The 21,666-nt window shown below is 38.5% G+C and overlaps 1 protein-coding gene across 1 annotated transcript in view; it reads left to right on the top strand.

Annotated features, from left to right (window-relative positions):
- LOC139132744 (BSD domain-containing protein 1-like) overlaps positions 1-21,666 on the top strand; it is a 74,583-nt gene that overhangs the window by 22,535 nt on the left and 30,382 nt on the right. The window contains exon 4 of the mRNA XM_070699010.1: positions 17,415-17,558. Within this exon, the coding sequence (XP_070555111.1) occupies positions 17,415-17,558 (144 nt within the window). The remainder of the gene's footprint in view (positions 1-17,414; positions 17,559-21,666) is intronic.

Raw genomic sequence — 21,666 nt, 5'->3', positions numbered from 1 at the left:
TAACATACTAATTTTCAAAGAGCACATATCTGTGGCTATGTCTGAACAAATTTTTGAGTTACTACCATATTTTATGTTAATGTAGCAAAAAAGTATTTATGAAAAATGCTCTATTTTATCGAAATTCTGAGATGTTATGGGCATGACCTATTGACCTTGACCCAGAATGTTCAAGGTCATGGGGTCAATTGAAAGGCCATGATGTGAGGTACCAGTGTCTGTCTTGAAATCACGTAAATATCTTTTACCGTTCCCTAGAAAATCAGTTTTATCTAAAATTCTTAGCTTTTAAGATTGTAAGTGTTGTTGCCATGACAACGACTTTTGAGACAGAAAGCTACTTCTGCGACCTGTCCACCAAAGATTTTCAGAAAGTTCAGATTTTGGGCTTTCAGAAAATGTATGGTGGAATTTGCCCACCCAAATGGTACCAATAACCTATCTGGCTCATGGACTATGATTCAGATTCTACTTCACAGGATGCTTTAAAAAATGGGACTTATAAATTTTCGTGAACGAATGGAAAATGTAGCCTTATTGTTAGCAAATGCCAATAAACATCAGGTGGGAGCTCGCAGTATGGAAAACAAACAAACTTTGATGGAAATTTTTGACCTCATGACAGCAAAATTGGGGGTAACTGACTTTCTGATGATAAAATTTAGTTCATAACTAGTAAAATTATAAAGTTTCATGAAAATTTGACAAGCGATTTGGATGGAAATTGATCGGCAATTGCGTTGAGTCAATTAGAAGCCTGAGTGCATCAGACGTTATGACGGAGCAAGGCCAGGTGTGCTGCTTAGACAGTGTATATTTGCTTAAAACAAAGTATTTACTCATGGTTTTGGAAAGTTTGAAACCACTACGATTCTGAATTTACTTCAGAAGATTCTTTGGGACTGGTAAATTTTTGTGAATTGCATGCATGTATGTATGTATGTATGTACAGATCAAAAACTCCTAAACCGCAATGGCTGCTATCTTAGTATTTGGTGTGCAGACGCACCTAGGCGTGGAGATGTGAATTTGTTCAAATGACCATGCCAGTGTCAAAAATATGCAAATGAGGAGGAAAAAGGAAAAATCCTGCAAATGGCTTAAACTCAGTAAGCATTGGTCAGTTTACACATATTGACTGGCCATGAGGGCAACAGCATATGTCTGTACCCCAAGGGACTGTGAGTCCGCAAAAACACACTGTTTCGCAAGGCCGAAGGCTGGGGGAAACAGTGTGTTTTTGGGGTTGACTCACAGGCCCGAGGGGTTCAAGACGTATGCCCTATATAATGGCCAGTCAATATGTTTTATAACACACCTCATCCGCAGTCGTGTATAAGAACGTACCATAGACAAACTTTTTCGCATGTAATGTTGGAGTAGTTCGGCAAGAAAACGTTTTTCCCGACAGGATCGCAGTACTTCTGCAAAACGTTCAGTGCACTTTTAATTATAGTTTTTGTCTGTTTTGAGTCCTTGTTGGATACAAGAGCATTCAGTTATTCTTCAGAAAGTAGGATAAACCCAGAAATTCTGGACTATCGTTTAGATCGGCCGCAGACGACATCTTTGTTTACATTCCTATTCTCGAATGCATCAATGTCGTTTTTGACATCAGCGGGCATCATTCTTCGGAACTGATGCAACAGTTCCAACAAATGATGCCTGATGATGTTGTTTACGTGGATCAGCACAAAAAGAACCCATCCCACGTGACTATCAATTGGCGAATTAGAACACAAACTGCAGATGTGTTGAGTTATAAATTGGGTCGAAAATTAGTATGCAGATTCCTTTAGGTATTCTAAATTATGTGTGCACAAATTTGGGTGAAATTTGCATGTTTGTATTTTTTGGGTATTTTTTCCTGTTTTCAGTCAAAAAAATCTTGTTCTCTGAAGCAGCTCTTCTGATTGCTCTGAAAGTTAATATTCATGTTCCTCAGGATGACCTCAGTCAAGTTTGTAAAAATTGTATTCATCTTATCATATTTGTAATTTTGGGGCAATTTTCCCCGTTTTTGGTCAAAAATATTTTTGTCTAAAAACTACTTATCTGATAGCTTTGATATTTGGTTACAGGTATCTAAGATTTATCTCAATATAATGTATTGAAGTTAGGTTAAAACTGGCAATTTTTTTATTTTGGGGCAATTTTGCCTTTTGGTCAAAAATTGTTTTCTCCTAAATCTTCTGATCTGGTAGCTTTGATATTAATTTAGTGTCCATGTTCCTAGGGTTTATTAGTCTCCACGGACACGGTCCAGGGGACTTACAGGTTTGGTTTTGTTCCTGCGTGTGCGTGCGTCTGTTCACGCGGATATCTCAGAGATGCCTGGAAGGATTTCATTCAAACTTGGTACAAGGATTACTCCTTATGTCATACATATGCACGTCAATTTATTCTGTGATACGATCCAATATGGACGCCATGCGGCCATTTTGTTACGATTTTTTCATGTATGGAGCCATAACTCAGGCACATCTCAACTTATTTTATTGTAAGTTGGTACAAGGACATCAACCTTTGTCATATATATGCACGTCAAATTGTTTCACGATACAATTCAATATTGTCGCTAGGCGGCCATTTTGTTATGATTTTTGATGTGCGGAGCCATAACTCAGGCACATCTCAACCAAATGCATGGTAAGTTGGTTCAAGGACATCAACCTTTGCCATTCATATGCACGTCAATTTGTTTCTTGATGCGATTCAGTATGGCGGCCATTTTGTTATGATTTTTAGTTCACATTTGGTTATACAAATGTGAGATAATCATATAATCAATTTTCCACACCTCATCAGTAATATTCCACTCTCACCTGCTTATGGGGTATACATTTCCCAGCTTATTCGATATGCAAGAGCATGCAGTTCATATGGTGATTTTGGAGAGAGACATGGCCATCTCTTTTACAAACTGTTAAATCAAGGTTACACCAGAGCAAGACTTGTCTCTACATTCGAACGCTTTTTTGGCAGGTATCGCAAGCTGGTAGATAAATACAATATCTCTCTTCGACAAATGATCACTGATGGCATCGGTGACATGGGGCCTTAGTTAGTGACCACTACCTATCTGACTTACGTTTGATATATGCCGGGTGCCACATGTGGGGCAGGATGCGCTTACTATTTTTGAAACACCTGACATCACTTCTTGGTCTTTTGGCCCGAGGTCCATATATCTTTCTTTCATGAATTTGACTTTGTTTGTGTACCATCTATTTACTGTCTGTTCTGTGCTGTTTTGTGTCTATGTTTACAACTATTGTCTTACAAATTTTGACCTAGTGTTATTGGATTATGGATTGGTATGATAGCGATTATATAAGCTGAAGTCGGTGGCGTCTGTATGTATGTGTGTAATGTATGTATGTATGTATGTATATGTGTGTGTATGTATGTACGTACATATGTACAGTATGTCCGTCAACTTCAAAAACTCACAAACTGCTGCTCTTTTTAGCGCGTATTTGGCTGTAGATCCAATTTTGTCAAATGAAGTTTGCAGTGCCTAAATTATGCAAATGAGCTTTAAAAATGTGAAAATGGTCAAAACGACTATTTTATTTAGCATTATTTATCCTCATTTTATATATAATGCTCAATTCGGGGCAGATGAATATTCCACATTGATAAAGAATCATTAGCATAAAATTTCAATACCGAAACAATGCTCATTAATATAATTTGCATCAATGAATATTAATCTGCCCCGAATCTTGCACTAATAGTCATTTTAAAATGCAAAGGGTTTAAACACTGACACTCAAACAATTTATTAAAATCATGATAAGTAAATTTAAAATGCCTCTTATTTGAAATGTAATAAATTTCTTGCCAAACTAAACAGTGGTTTTGTTATCTTGCATTTAAAGAACATAATGTGAAAATTTAAGAAAATTTGAAACAGCCAGAGTGGAGTTGAATTCTTTGGAAATTTCGAAATTGGGAGGAAAAAGAAGCCGGAAAATAGGGTGATTTGCATACATTTGCATAAATTGACACTTTTGTATCACATTACTTTAGAATGCTTGACAAGCTACAAGGTGAACCCGACCAAAATTTTAATCTTTGATTAACAAATTAATTACATTTGAATAAAAATATTTGTAAAAAAGTGATATTGAGCAAAATATGCTGTGTTGGGTGCAGCGCCTCCTTAATACGTCGTAATACCCCAGTTCATGAGTATTTGAACTGTGTCAGGCCGATTTGTATGATATATTTCAGGTATTAACCCTTTGAGTGCTGTAATTTTTCCCACCAAAATTTCAGTGCAACATTTACCAAATTTTATGAATTTTTCACTAACTTTTTTGATAATTTTAGATCAAATGGACATCACATTTCATCGGCTACAGTTTTTCACCACAATTTTGGCAAAAATCTGAAAAAATTTGAATGGGGCATATTTTATAAAGGTCACAAAAAATGACTTTGGCGCTCAAAGGGTTAATATACCGTAATCACTCCATTAGTTCGACTGCTCCATTAGTTCGACCGCCCCCTTTTTGGAGGATAATTAATTATTTTACGACCTCCAGTAAATCGACCAATGAGAAACCGCATAATTTTTTTTCCCTCTGTAATTCGACCGCAAGTGTGTCAGCACGGATACATTTTATCAAAGTCAACTTTATATTGCTACAATCGAAATAATATTGTTGCAAATAAATCAATATCAGCGACAACACTGTTGCCAATTACGCCGGTTGCTATAGTTGCAGTACGTGGAGGACTTGTGCACGCTGTTTTCTTGTCTTTTCTTTACCTGTCTTTTATTTATGTGCTTACGTTTAATAAAGACTTTTCTAAATATGAATAAAGAATAAAAAGAAATAAAAAAAATGTTTGGTTCGAAGAGGGCTGCAGTACATGAAGATGTTATGACTAGACGGCGGTAATCGAGTAAGTATATCATTCAAGGTCACCTTGCGGGGTATCTCAGCCATTTCTGTAACTTTTGGGCCAACTTTTGGAAAGGCAGTACGAAGATGAGTAAGGACTCTTTCACCCATGCTTTTGTTTTTGCAAGTACTTTTTATAGCACTGTGAAAATAGAAGATATATGCAACTTCAGGCCGTCAATTTCAAAACTGAACGCAACTGCTGTACAGTGACGTTTTCCGTTTTCCGTGTGTGACTGATCGTCCAAGGGTCACTGGGGTCAAATTGCGTAAATTCAATGTTGCGTAAACAAACACCCAGATCATCCATTGACATCGGATACTTGTATATTTAATTTTCCTACACACCAAAGTTTCATGACCAACGGCGATCTCGAGTTTCACCGTTTCAGTTTCATTTTTTTCGGTTGCTTATTGTGAAAAACGGATGATCGTGACGTGACATTGTTCAAACTGGGCCAGACTAAAAATAAATGCAGGCGGGTGTGCGTAACAAATATTGCAACATTGTTTGTACTGGGGCTCATGTTGAAGTTGTATGTTTCGCCCTTTCATCGCATTTGAGCGGGCAGAAAAGGGAGAGAGGGGTAAACGTTAAAAAAATGGGGTTTATTAAAGTTCAACAGCGAGTGTGATCATGCTCTTGTGTTGTAGCGGTAGTTCTCTTTTTGGAATATGTGTTGGCCCTGAAAAGGGCCGTTTGGTATGTGCTAGAAACTAGCTATGCGATATTACACTGGTGCTATGAAGAAATCAAACGACGATTTCTCCAATATGCTACGGGTGAGTTCTTCTGCCTTGTCATTGATATACCGTAGAGCCTATGTTGCAGTCTTGAACCATACCAATTCTTCGTGAATGGAAATACGGACGACACTTCGGCTTAGTTACGTATTTGCCTTTGACGGCAAGCCGTAAGTCCATGATTCTAGCAAAGTATCGGGCGGCATCTCTCTTCAAACTGGCTGCTTTCTCACCTTTGTACAGGACAGCAACCGCATTTCTGTCATGGGGATTACTCGTGTCTCTACGCAATACATGGTACTCGCCTACGGCTAATGACCTACCATTGCCGTAGTGAGTCATGCCAACAGCCAGCACACCGCGAATGATGACCTTCTTCATGATGGAATTGATCGAGGAATGATTTAGACCAGTAAATTGCACCATTTTAAAGAATTTTTAGCCAATCACCAATCAGCTTGAGTTTGAAGAGTCTGTTTCAGATCTATCATTTGACGCCGAGCTGCTAACACATCTTTGTGTTTTCGTTTTAGTGACATGACAGCGCCCATTAGCTCGTGACTTGTCTAACCTTTGATCTCGTAAAGTGTGACCGACTTTCTGTGCGCATGCCTCTGTCCCTCTGTCTTCGCCGCCTACAAGTCACCAGGGGCAACGTGTGAAATACCAGGGCATTGTATAATTGTGTATTAGCCAATCAGAGCAGCCAGAGAAATCTCTTTCTGTATTCACCGGTACTCAACTTTTTTCAGCATCTTTTAATTTTAAAAATCTGAACTGACTTAATTTGTCGATGAAATACAGAACGGGCAGTTTCTGCCCTGAAGTTTGAAGAATTAGCCATATTTATATATTCATATTATTACGTGTGACCGTTAGCGGGATTAAAGCTAAAATAAACATTCCATAAACGGATCGGACAATTTGCCAGGTTGAAGTCGTAGTTGCTAGACCTATTTTGGCACACAGTCCATGTAGCCGACAATGAGATGCAAATGATATGCGGTCAAGGTCTCCTCAACTAACTTTCAGCTGGTTCTTCACTTTCTACTATTTTTTAGTATTTTTTACAAAGGCACAGACTTATTCTACCTGCAACTTAAAACTGATAGTGATTTTGTAGCTCATTCTTTACTATTTTTCAGTTTTTGGTAGCCGGTAACACACACTTCGTGTTCGTGTCGGCTACATGGACGATCTGCCCATATTTTAGTAAACATATACTGTAAACACATAAACTTCGAAGATTATTATTATATTCTATTTTCTCAAACACGGAGGCAGGGGAGTCGGCAAAATCCAGCGTACTTCACCGTACTTCAGTACGCATTTTTTTCTGCTTTAAAAAATGTTCATGCTGTTGCAACATTTTGACCTCATTGCCTGACTTTTGAACCGGTTGTCGATATCGCGTTACTGCTTTACTTACATGTAGTTGTACGCATTTTAATACATTTTATGCAGATAAAATAACATTTAATGCCTGACGCAGTTTGAAAATCCCAGCGAAACTCAGAGAGTATGTATGTCCATACCAACTGGATTATCAGTGTTTGCACACAGACAAACGTAATTCTGACAAATTTTCTTGGATGTGGACGTACACAGCGAATTTTCTGTCTGAAATCTAGGCGGACTTGTCGAAAAATTTATCGGCAAATCTATTCATTCTAACCACTATACTTTCACCGGTTTATTGTTGTTTGCCATGTATTCAATCAACTGATTTTGTGGGTGGTAGGGTTTATCAACCGACAAAGAAAATAATTTGCCTGATGATACAACTGAGAGGAACAATTGACAATTTACCATATCAACTTATCACTTTCATTGTTTTGTATCCACACCTACGAAGCAAATCAAAGGTCTCCGTCCTCTATACTCTCAGTAAATATAATGCTCACTTCTATTGTTTTCACAATGGTGTAAATGAGGCGACATAAATGAAAGACATGAAGTGTGATTTCTATCATTTTACAAAAGGAGGCGGTAAATTACCAATACGAACAAAGCGTAAAGCGGGTATATCAAAACGAAAAAGTGTATAAAAACGTCTCTGAAATGAATGCAACTTCACTCGCAATTCGCTATCCTAACGAAGAGCATCACCATGAATCGCATCGACTCCTACTTCGCCAAGGCTACTGCCGAGACTCCTGCGTTACCGCCATCGATGTTCCGCACTCCGTCACCGATCAAGAGAAAAGAGAAGCGACCAGTTGGACGTCCCAGAAAGATACCACGTATCGATTCTGCATCTCCAACTCGCGCTGATACCGTTCCACCACCAACAACCGTTGCCACCGTCCAACCGCCTACCGTCCAACCACCACCCGCCGCCGTCGTACCATCACCACCCGTCGTCACCGTACCATCATCACCCGTCGTCACTGCACCGCTGCCCATCGTCACCGAACTCATCGCATCGACACCATCACCAGTCAAGAAACGGGGTTTGTACAAGTCGTACACCCCGAAACAGCGCCGAGAAATTCTTGACCAGGCCAAAGAGAACGGTTTGAATGCCACCGCCAGGCTATTCAACATCCCACTCTCCACACTGAAAACATGGAAGAAGTACGACTTCAAACACGACCAATTCACTCGAGGTGGTCGTCTGGTTGGTGGTGGCCGACAGATGTCATATTCCGTCGAGACCGATGAAGCCATTCTCCAGTGGATTCTACAGCAGCGCGATCTTCAGAGCCCCGTCACCATCGATGCCATCTGCACTCACGCACTTCAAGTGGTAAAGCCAGAGAACCGCGACTTCAAAGCGTCCAGAGGGTGGTGTCAAAAGTTCATGAGGCGGCATGAACTTGTACTACGCAGCAAGACATCGGTATCGCAAAAGCTCCCGGCCAACCTTCAGCAGCACATCACCAGCTTCCACGATTACGTCCGTACGCAGCGACTCGCAGACGACTTCGATGTCATCGGTAACATGGATGAGACGCCGGTCTACTTCGATCTGGTACCCAACAAGACAGTCGAGAAGCGTGGCATGAAGACCGTCAGAGTGAGAACGACCGGCGCCGAGAAACGACACCTCACCGTGGTACTGGCGGTAGCAGCAAACGGCGATGTTCTTCCACCGATGGTCATCTTCAAGGGGAAGCGGGAGCTGAAGCTGCGGCATCCATCAGGGTTTGTCATCGCTGTTCAACCGAAGGGCTGGATGGACGAGGACTTGATGGCGAGGTGGGTTGAAGAAATCTGGATACCATACACCGAGCGTCGATACTCGATGTTGGTTCTAGATTCCTTCCGAGCCCATAAAACCGATGCCATCAAGTCCAAAATCCGTCGAGCAAACTCGGTGATGGCGGTGATACCTGGTGGGTGCACATCGAAGCTCCAGCCCCTTGATGTCGTCTTGAACAAGCCGTTCAAGGCGGAACTCCGGCGCTCGTGGACAACGTACATCCAAGAAGCAGCACAGAAAGCCCTCGACAACGAAGACACCGAAAGCCGCCTCACCACCGCCGATCGCCAACCATCGTAGACTGGGTGACCAGCGCTTGGCAGCAGCTTAGATCGAAGCCGGTAATGGTAGCGAAGTCGTTCAAGGTTTGCGGGATCAGCAACGCTCTAGACGGCAGCGAAGTTAACCTGACCCACAACGAGCAAGTCTTGGCGGACATGTTGGTGGACGTGTTCACCGACGAAGACGATGATGAAGAACCATGGTTTGAAGGCTTCACCGCAGATGAGTTGGCTGTCTAAACCAGTACAGCTAAAAGCCTCAGATCAGTATGTCTGAGCGAAAACAAACCCAAACCATAAACGGCCCTTTTCAGGGCCACCACATCCTCCAGAAAGAGTATACCTAAATAAAACAATGCCAACTTTTTATTTTTTATTTTTCTTTTTTTTTATATTTTACTCTCTCTCTCTCTCTCTCTCTCTCTCTCTCTCTCAGAACCTCCGCTTTTTTTTTATTTACTCCTCTCTCTCTCTTTTGAGGGGCGGTTGCAAAAAATTGTGGTTCATACATAAAATTGTAATAAACGTATTCTGAATTTAGTGCTACTGGCATAACATCTACAAAATTCTGCAAACAAGAAATTGAAAGAAAACTTAAGCGTCTAAAAATGAAGTGCTGCTCGACAGTACGGCATTTAAATTTAAGGGACATTGAACAAAACAAAATTCTGGCTTGGTGCATTTAATGTCAGGGGAACTTTGGACGAGTGGAACAAAATTTAGCAATGCTGAAAATTTTGCTTAACTGGCATCAGAAAAAATCGTCATGACAAATGTATACGGAAACCGTAATATTTTCATTGTGAAAAAATGAATGTAATAATTCTGAACAGGGAAACATTCAGTCTGTACACAATTTTCCATTCAAATCATCCATTCATTCATTCAACACAAGTATAAAAAAGTAAGGAAACCAAAAGCCGATTACATGTTTTCAATATTTTGTAAATTGTTTTTATTAGTATCTTCTTTCGCCGTCTTCACCTGAAATATAAAATGACATGGTACCGTTGTTGAGCGTACTAAATAGTCTTTATTGTCTAGCGCCCTCTATGGTATCAACATCCAAGTAAATATGGCGGCGTCCATGTCCATGTCCATGTCGTCGCGGCGTGCTGTGCATATGAATCAATTTTTCCGTCGCCGTTTTGTATTTTTGAAGATCAAAGCTGCAGATCCGAGCTTCTAAGGTATTAGAGACTCATTCTTTCTCGGGTCAAACTGTTAAATTTGATCATACATGCCTCCTACACGACCAGCTGAAGGTGCCTACAGTTCTACATGTAAACTTATGGAAAGTTGTGACCGTCGAAAATATATTCTAGACATTCGACCGGCTGAGTATTGATATTATTTTTTGTAGCCCATCAGTTCGTCTTTTCATAAATCGTAATTATTTTTTCCCGGTCGAACTGATGGAGTTATTACGGTAACACCTTTAGGTCTACGTGGCAGGGCTGTCAATAGCTCTGCATGGCAGGGCTGTGTGTTCCCGGCCTCCCACCACACAACGTACGCCAGTAACACACAGCCCTGCCATGCAGAGCTAGGCTGTCGACAGCCCACTGGCTTCCGATTTGGAGCGCCCAGTTTCGCTGCTGAAAACAATCGATTTTTAAACCAAAATCATGATCGATCTCAGTTTTCGAGCACGCCCAACTTGTCTAGATACGTGATGTGCTAAGCTGCGCTTTTAAACTTACGCGAAGCCCACTTTTCTCTCCCTATGCAAGGGGACCGACTGTATCACTATCAGCTGCCATCGTTGATCTCCATGTGCAATGATTTGTGGGTAGGGTTCAAATGCAGGTCAAATAATGAGTTCAGATAATAAAGGAGGTCAAATAATTGCAAGCGCAGGTAATGTCAAGATAATATGGTAATCATGACCAAATAATCACATAATAATGGCTAATAAGACACAAAAATGACCAAATCACCAAATAATCCCATAATAGTGATGAAATAAGTTCCAAATCAAGACATCAATGCCGAATAATGGCAAAAGAACTGAATTAACATAATAAGTTCATAATAATGTCAAGATAATATCAAGATAATGTCGTAATCATGACCAAATAGTCCCATAATAAAGACCAAATAATGACATTAAAATGACCAAATCACCTAATTATGTTAATGATCAGATAAGTTCCAAATCAAAACATAAATGCTGAATAATGGCAAAACAACCAAATTAACCAAATAATTTCATAATAATGTCAAGACAATGTGGTAGACATGACTAAATAATTGCATAATAATGACCAAATAATGACATAATATTGACCAAATCACCAAATAACTGTATAATCATGGCGAAATTGCAAATAAAGGCATCAATGCAGAATAATGGCAAAAAACCCATATTATAAAAATAAGTTCATAATAATGTCAAGATCATGTCATAATCATGACCAAATAATCGCATAACAATGGCCAAATAATGACACAAAAATGACCCAATCACCAGATAATGGCATAATAATAATGAGATAAGTTCCAAATCAAGACATCAATGCTGAATACCGGTAATGGCAAAACAAACGAATTACGAAATAAGTTCATAATCATGTCATAATAATGTCCAAATATTGATCAAATTATGGCATAATAATTGCCAAATGCTGAAATAATTACGACCGAATCACCAAATAATGGAATAATAATGATGAAATAAGTTTTAAGAAAGATTTAAAGATAATTTTGGCGGTATTCTCACCCCATAGTAGCAGTATTATGTGAATTGTTGAATTTTCATTAGTCTGATATGTCAAGAAATACTGCATCAAATTTCATGAAACTTGGTACAGATGTTAGGCTCACATTGCTTTAACAGTGAAAAGACATTTATCAGTGTCAAGTTAATTAATTTGTAATTGCATATGTAATGGAATTTCCTAATTAGAGTGATATACATGTATCCACAAATACATGTACTACATTAAAGTTGATAAAACTTGGTACACATTTTGATCTCATAGTGATGTAAATACAAATGAATGACACTTAATTTTATATATAAATTAATTGCTAGTTTGCACTTACATAATGGATTTTTGTTTTTAGGTTGAATGTCCAAAATACTGTATCAAACTTAATGAAATGTGGTGCCGGTGATAATCTGTCAGTGTAAGGATAGGATGCAAAACAAGGGAACAACGCGACACAAGAACATTAATTTATTGGAACTTAAACACTCTATTAGAAGTATATATCAACTTTCTGAGTCGACCCATAGTACAAATGAACTATCGGAACTTTACAATTCTACGTTGGCGACTCAACTTGATTTGCAAGCTCCATCTAAACAGCGAACTGTCGTGCGAAAGGCTCGTGCCCAATGGTTTACGGACGATCTATTGGCCGAGCACCAGATTCTTCGGTCCTTTGAACGGAAGTGGCTTAATTCTAAGCTTGAAATTAACCGGCAGATTTTCATCACTGCTCATGGCTCATGGTGAGTACAATAGAAAGTTGGATCTGAAGAGAGCAGCATTTCATCGTAGTAAAATCGAAAATGCGAACACCAAGGAACTTTTCAGAGTTGTCGATGACATTTCCGGTTCAAAGAAATCTGCATCAGACATTCTTCCGACTAATTTAGAATCATCTAAATTACCTGTTGCTTTTTCAAGGTTTTTTACCTCCCATTTGCCATACATATATGGCAGTGGGAGGTTATATGGTTGAAAAAAGTCTGTATGTGAGATGTCTGTCTGTATGTATGTATGTATGTATGTATGTATGTATGTATGGATGTCTGTCCGTCCAACGCAAAAACTCAAAAACCGCTGCACGTATTGAGCTGATTTTTGGTGTAGTGATGCCATATATGATGTAGATGTGCCGTTGTTAAAATGAACTTTTTAGGCCCATAGATATGCTAATGAGGTACAAAAAAAGCAAAAATGGTCAAAAATCAATAACTCAGGAACTACTCATCTAATCATTGTCATATTTGGGTTTTAGGTACCTTGGGCCCAACTCATTTAAACATATAGATTTGATGTCAATATTTGATGCTTTCTATTTTTAATGATTTTTTTTCTTTTTTTGGCATTTTAGTAAAAAATCTTTTCCTCTTAAACCAATGGTTGGATCGCTTTAAAATTTGGCGTGCTGGTACCTTGTGAAAACTCAAAATAGAATTCATCAAATTATGGCACAATTTGCATATTTGTACTTTTGGGCAATTTTTGCCATATTTGGTTAAAAAAATCTTCTTTGAAACTGTGTATGCCATTACTTTCTAATTGGGTGTGCAGGTTCCTAGGAGTGACCTGAAGATGACTCTGTGAACTCAAGCTGAAATTTGCAAATTTTGTGGTACTTTTTGTCATGCTTTCAAATTTGGTACATAGGTGAAATGTAGTAGGTCATTCATTCAAAGTCAAGTACTGCCTGTGTGTGAATGAGCAGATTATGATTGTGCTGTTCCAGGCTGAGGTGCTATTTATAGGAATGATGCAATGTTAGACGGTAATTGATATTTAACTGAATTTGACTTACATTGTATGTAACTCTTGTACTGTATAAACCCTATCAATTCACCCAGAAAAAATAATTAATATGATTTTAGATAATTGAATTAATGAGGATATCAACAAAGCCAAAATAATTTTAGTGTAGAATTATTAGAATGTTCAACTTTTTTGACAGTTCATGGTGAAATGCTTACCATCTTGGAGGATTAAAACATGTAAAGGCAACTTTCCTGAATCCCAACTTTGACATATTCTGAACCATCATATATTGTGCTCTGTATGTTATCTAAAAGAAATTGCTCATAATAGTTTGTCATGATAGGTTGGTCAAATAAATAGAGATAGAGAAAGTTCCAATTTCCATTTATGGTTGACTTGGTAAGGATAAAATAAAATTACTTTTTGAGGAAAAAAATAGAGTGATCAATTAAAAGAGTGGTCAAAGTGATAGGATTTTTATGGTAAAGCTGGGCTGTAAGATTCCTCATGTGCTATTTATAGCAATTATGCAATCTGTGTAAACAGTGCAATGAAAGTGTTACATGATTCCTTACAATGCTTTTGATGACCTTGAACTTCTTAAGTTGCAAACATTTGTCTCTTCAGTGTGCTTTCTCTGAGTACTTACAGTCTCAACTTATTCAACAGAACTTACTTACAATGTTAATTTGAAAGTTAAAATGTGCTTGGTTAATAGGATGATAATACTGATAAAGATAACCAGCTGAAGATTCTTTATAACCTGACAGATATGCTGTTTTTTTATGACGTAAATGTTGATAAGCAAGTCTTGTTTACTTTAATTAGAATGTAATTAACTCTCATTTATATTATTATAAGCAGTAGTATCAAGTTGATCAAGCTAATATTGACAAGTTGGTAGGCTGTTGGAGGTTAAAAGCTGTAAAAATAAATGTATGCATGTCTATCTGTTTGTCTGTCTGTCTGTCTGTAGACCGGCGTTTTTTGGAGGGTCTATGATCTGTCTGTATGTATGTATGTATGTATGTATGTATGTATGTATGTATGTATTTGGTTGAAACTTGGTATGCAGGCTCTTTATTGTGACTTAAGTTACATTTCTTCAAATTGTGGTGAAATTTTGAAAGTTGTATTTTTTGGGCGATTTTCCCGTTTTTTGTCAAAAAATCTTTTCTGAAAGCACTCATCCCATTGCCTTGAAAACTTGTATGTATGATCCTAGGGTTGACCTTTGTCAGATTTGTTCAAATTGTGGTGAAATTTTCATATTTGTATTTTTGGGGCAATTTTTCCCATTTTTTGTCAAAAATCATTTTCTCCCAAAGTATTTCAACTATTTGTTGGATTGCTGTAAAACATGATAGTCTTGATCCTAGGGTTGTTTTCTGTCAGACGTGTAAAATTCATTATGAGATGGAGCATTTCATATTGCTGGGGTATAAGATTAATTTGGACTTGCAATGGAATTTTCTTAGTCACTCTGTAAGAATGCAATGTCATGTGTGTACTAGTAGTAATAGTATCGCTGCAAAATGGGAGGACAGTGTCATGACACTATTTTTCGAACATAAAATAGTACATTTACGTGAAAGATTACAGATTAATGTTCCCTTTACTGTTGAATCGACCACATCTCGGAATTCACTTTGTATCTTTGATCCTTTGTGTATTGATGATGTAATAGTAAAATGCCTGCTAAATCATGTCAGTTAGATCCACTTCCAACACATCTGGTTAAGGCATGCAAGGATGAATTAGCCCCAGTTTTACTTCGTATTGTAAATTCTTCATTTTCCTCTGGTGTTTTTCCTAATATCTGCAAAACAGCTATAGTTCGCCCACTCATTAAAAGAATTGGTCTTGATTGCAATGTAATGAAGAATTATCGTCCTGTATCCAACTGCAGTTTCCTAGACAAGTTTTTGGAGAAATGTGCATTTTTGCGTCTAAATCAATATTTATCTGACAACTCTTTGTACGGTCGTTTTCAGTCTGCTTATCGAGAGGGGCATGGCACCAAAACCGCTCTTGTACGTATGCTCAATGATGTAATGCTATCTCTTGATAAACACCACAATGTTATTTTAGTTTTGTTGGATTTGTCAGCCGCTTTTGACACTATTGATCATGACATCCTTTTAGGCAGGTTGCGTTCTAGGTTTGGTATACAAGGGACTGTTTTAAATTGGTTTGAATCACTTATAAAAGGTAGAACGCAACAAGTGTCTGTAAAATCTCTAGTGTCGGATAAATGTATTTTGAAGTATGGGGTTCCACAGGGATCAGTACTTGGTCCCGTGTTGTTTGCTTTGTACATGACTCCGATTGAAGACATCATCACACGTCATGGCCTAAATACTGTAATATATGCAGATGATTCAGGGTTGTATATTGCGTGCGACATCCTCGCCAGCTCTGTCGTTGTTGCACGTGTAGAGGTTTGTGTGGATGAAATTCGTAATTGGATGATGGCTAACAAGTTAGCTCTGAATGATGGAAAAACCGAGGTGGTTTGGTTTAGACCTCGTACTACTAGTAGTACAGCTAGATTACAGTCCACTTCCATGAATGTACGTGTAGATTAGGCCATGATTTCACCATCAACTACTGTGCGTGATCTTGGTGTGATGCTAGACTCTTTCGGACTCATGGATGAACATATTCGTCATGTTTGTAAAGTCGCATCTAATTCACTTTGGAGGATAAGTAAGATTCGCAAATTATTAGACCAGTCTTCTACTGAAAAGTTGGTACATGCATTTGTTTCATCAAAGTTAGATTACTGTAATAGCTTATTTTATGGTGTACCTGCATACAAATTAAGCAAACTTCAACACATCCAGAATTCTGCTGCTCGGTTGGTAACCAGGCGGAAGTTCAGCAGTCATATTACACCCATACTTAAGGAATTACACTGGCTTCCAATTGAACACCGTGTACGTTTTAAAATCTTGTGTCTTATTTTTAAAGTAATTCATTGTAAATCAGCGCCATCATACCTAGCAGAACTTTTAAGTATTGAATGTCCAGTTCGTAATACAAGAAACAGTGCAGGTGTTAGACTCTGTCCGTTTTCAATGAAAGATCATGGAAAGCAACCTTCAAAAATATATGGTGACAGGGCTTTTAGCGTTTACGCACCTAAACTTTGGAATAGTCTGCCAATTGAGCTCTGGATCGTCAAGGAATTTGTTTTATTTAAGAAATCTTTGAAAACTTTTATTTTTCGCGACTGCTACTGCTTATACTAGACTGTGTGATTTTTAAAGTGTATGGTTTTAGTCTATTATGCCAGTTCACATTTTTTTTTCTTATGATCTTAAATTTAATTTTTTTATTTAATTTCTTTCTGAATCGTTTTAATTTGATTGTTACACTTTCATTTTACTATTTTAATTTATATTTTTAATTTTTACTGTACTGTACAGACCGCTGAGACAGTTTTGTGTAGTGGTCTTTAAACAATAAATTATTATTATTATTATTATTAAAAATGTTTGGCAGCATCCTGTCGATTAAGTACTAATTGATTCATTTTAATGACCGTTTGTAATAGGTAAGGCAGCTTACATTGGTTTTATGTTTTTAACACCATGGAACTCTTTGTTGGCCATTAAGCCCCATCTGTATCGCAGTATATTTAATCACAGACCTAATTAATGAAGAGGACTCTTTCCTCTCAGAGGACTTGTAATTAAAGTACCCATTAACAAGTGGGGACAGTGTCATCAACGATGACTTGTTTATGTTGCAATCATTAATCATTTTATTTCTCTTTCTTGAATGACTCTATTTACAGGTTGAGAACTCCTCAGGGAGCACGATAAAAACAGGATTTTCAAACTTCTTGATGGGAATATCGGAAACTCTGGCTCCAAAAAACTATGGCAGAGATGAAGAGGAAGTTGAGATTCCTCATAAAGTCATATTTGATAGAGCCAAGGTAAGTCATATACCAAAACTATCTGTCATTTCTCTTGTGATGAAAACATTCGAGAAAATAATCAAACATTTCATCCTATCCAAGACTGAAAATATGCTTGATCCTCTTCAATTTGCATATAGAACTGGAAAGGGTGTTGAAGATGCCAAACTTTTTATTTTGAATGAGTTGTATAAACATCTTGAGAAACCTGGTGCCCATGCTAGAATTCTTTTTGCAGATTTTTCATCTGCCTTTAACACGATACAGCCCCATATTCTTGCCAACAAACTTATCACGAAGTTTAGACTCGACAGTCAGTTGATATTATGGGTTATTGAATTTCTAACTAACAGATCTCAGCGTGTGCTTGTTAATGGCCGGCTGTCTGATTCTTTACAAACATCTACCGGTTCTCCACAGGGTTGTGTTTTGTCTCCTCTGCTCTATATCCTCTATACAGATGACTGTAGAAATAACTATGAAGGTCGCCACATTGTAAAATTTGCAGATGACTCGGCTCTCCTCTCGCTTCTTGTAGGGCCTGATGAAAAACATGGTCCCGTCCTAGACGAATTTGTTAATTGGTGTTACAATTCATACCTTAATCTGAACGTAGTCAAAACCAAGGAAATCGTTTTATTCATGATTAGGAAGTTGAAATTGTTCATATTTACACATATCTTGGCTTGATTTTTGATGATAAATTGAGATGGGATGCGAATTCTAAAGCGATTTTAAAGAAGGGGAAACAACGAATGTATTTTTTACGGAAATTGGAATCCTTTTCAGTGAACAGGATAATTTTATCTCTCTTTTATAAGTCTTTTATCGAAAGCATCATAACTTTCTCATTTATCTGCTGGTTCCAGAATTTAAGTTTAAAACACAAGAATTCCATAGAAAATATTGTCACTTTAAGTTCAAAGATTATTGGCGCACCACAGAGGAGCATTTTGTCATTTTACAAGCAACAGTGTCCGAGGAAAGCAGGTTCCATTTTAAATTCATCAGAGCATATTTTAAATTCAGAATTCTAACTGCTTCCTTCGGGAAGACGTTTTAAGTGTCCAGTTTGCAAGACAAACCGGCTCAAGAATTCCTTTATTCCTACCGCTGTGCGGTTTTTAAATGATGTATCTTAGCGGTCGTTGTGTGTTGTCACTATTTTTTAGTTTTAGTCTTGTTTTGTTGTTTATTGTGATATTTTGTGTGTTGTCCGCCAATCTGAATTGCCCTTAAGGGATGAATAAAGTTGAATTGATTGATTGATTGATTGATTGATTTAAAGAGAATTGACACCACACGGTTGTAGTGACCTGATAATTATATATAATCTCTCAATTTTCAGAAGAAATACGATGTCATCAAAGGTGAGGGTTTCTCCCTTCTTAAAGGGCCTATGACATGATTTCCAAAGTTTTTATTTTTTCCCTCCAAAATCTCAGCTAGGGGACCTGTCTATGGATTGCATATTGTGTCCGTTCGGAAAGATGTGCGCGAAGGGCGAAATTTGACTCCTTTTTCATGCCTGGTTATGAGGGGGCCTCTTCGCACCCGAGCCAGGCAGCGGTATTTGCATATTGACCAACAGGTAAAGTTGACGTCATTTGCACCAGGCTATTGTCATGAAAGTGTATTTAGCGGTCCTTGCATAAATTAGACCACAAACAAAGTCAGCTATATAAACAGTGCTCACAGACTCCCAGTAAACACTGGCAAGGAAGCCACACCGGCGGTCGGTCCAGCTGCAGTTGCGAGGACCCTCGACTCGAGGGTCTATGGTTGACCAGAATTCAGAAAGTGATTTCGAGGGGAAGTAGCGTGAAGGCGCATAGGCAACCCCAGGCATCCAGCACGAGTGGTTCCAAATCAGAGTCAGATTCTGACTCTGAAAGACAAAGCGCGAGTGCATTGAAAGCAATGGAATGCTCGGGACAGATTTGAAAGTACGATGAGGCTACGCTTCATTTCTTTGTATGAAATAAGACAGTATCAGTCTCAGTTTGAACTTTTCACGGTTGAATTTATTTTATAAAAAGTGGAGCAATCCCGCGCCTTAGTATTTCGAATTAATGCATTGCATGTTGTAGCTGCAGTACAGTATACACTCAGTGTGCAGTTCTCAGACGACCTCAGTTTTTGGACATTCAATCACATGCTGTTCGTCGGACCATGGAGCTACCTCCATGGTCGGACTCACTTCACTCCGTAATGAAAGCGTTTAACAAGTTGTGTGACCTCATATTAAGTAAGTGATACTGCTGTCCCGTTTTGGGCAGTTTGTTTAGTAGAAGCTATTTCGGGCTATACAAATTTGGCGAAGTTATCCAGACCATACGATAAAAGGTGCCGAAAGCAACACACAGAGACAGCCCGTATGTCCGGTAGGTAAGCGCCAAACACGTCGAAATATGGTTATGTCGTCTATTAAACGTAACTAATTATCACGAAATATTTACATTCAGTTTTTTAAACACATCGAAAATGAAAATTGGGGTTTTGAAGTTTCAAATTATCAACATTTAGCCCCTACTCACTTTCCAAATACGACGTCCGATTACTGCAATCATAGCAGTCCGATTACTACGCACTCAACACGGGGTCAAAAATTTTGCAACTTGACCACTACATATTCCACTTCCGTGGTGTTAACACTTTGACGATAAACACAAAAGGTATGGTAATAAGAATTTGTAGTGCTCGTCATTTATGAAACGGCTTTGGTTGTGCGAAATTCAGTACCCTTTCCGAAAACTATCACTCTGAGTATAGCTGTGTTGGACGTCAACCTTTGACAGAACTATCATTTCCTTAGAGCACGAGACAAATGATGCAATCGACTCATGTTCCCGTGCATTTTCAGAGCAAACGAATCCTGCAAAAAGTGATGCGTTAGGCCTATTTTGTACATGTTTTGATGAAGAAAAACAAAGAGAGCTTGTCGCCGAACTGTCGGGTCGCCATTTTGAATCGCCGTCTTCACCATATTCACAATTGTGTAGAGACGGGAAGCATCCTGGCGCGCAAATGTTTCCTGATGAAATTTCCCATGTTTAGCACGAAAACATAGTACACCTAATCAGATAGCCTGACAAGTCATTTTAATTTCAGTCATTTTAATTTACTCGATCGGCGAGGCGATCGGCCGTACGCCGCATGTGACCGTTGGTAATCTCCTGAAAAGACCATGTCACTATAGCAAACTAAAACATTTAGGCACTAAAGCTCACGATGTTCTCTCGTGCGCTGCACGCTGGGTGTACATTCTGAGCAAAGGAAGCCCTTGCCTCACACACTTACGGACATGAGATTGCGAAGGTGTGAAAGACTGTTTGTCCGTATTAAGATAAGTCGTCGGCTCAACTTCGAAAAGCCGAAAAAGGTCGAACAAGTTGGGCTAGGGGTACACGCCAACCCGTAACTTTTACTTGCGTTTTACCTGGACAAGGGGGGCGATACGCAATGCAAGACAGTGACGTAGGCTAATTTCAAGACCCAAAGAGTGATTTTACGTTTGGTTGTATGGGGCATGTCATAGTAGTGGCAGTATCTTTCCAAGCAGTCAGGCAAGGAGGGATACAGCTATGTCGTGGGAAACACAAATCTTTGCCAATGTTACACAATTGAAGAATATTGGGAAAGTGCATATTGTTGGCAGACGTAGACGCGCTTAGTTTCATTTTGAATGAAAACTGACTTTCCTGTGAGATGTAATTTGGAGACCAATTAAAGTGATTTGGGGTCACAGAAGAATGATACCATCACAGTGATGTAGCTAAAATTTTCACCAGGCGGAAAATCAGGCAACACAGGCGGAAAATGATATTGTTGGAAACTTTTTTTTAACACCCCCCACCCCTACCCCGTCCAAAAAAAACCCCCAAAACCCACACTTTTTTAGTTTGTAAATTCCCCCTCTTGATAATAAACTGTTACAACACCAAAACATACCATTTAACTTATATTTTATTCCTGTTTGCAACATTACACACAGTTCAACTGTTACATGATCTCATCATCACAATCATCAAAAACTGAATCTGCATCACTGTTATATTCATCATCATCATCATCATCACTTTCTAAATCAAATAATTTCTTTGCTTGTCTTATTTCTTGTAAGTAT

This window comes from Ptychodera flava, chromosome 5, assembly GCF_041260155.1.
Source record: "Ptychodera flava strain L36383 chromosome 5, AS_Pfla_20210202, whole genome shotgun sequence".
NCBI classification, from domain to species: Eukaryota; Metazoa; Hemichordata; class Enteropneusta; family Ptychoderidae; genus Ptychodera; species Ptychodera flava.
This window is presented reverse-complemented; position numbering and strand designations above follow the sequence as displayed.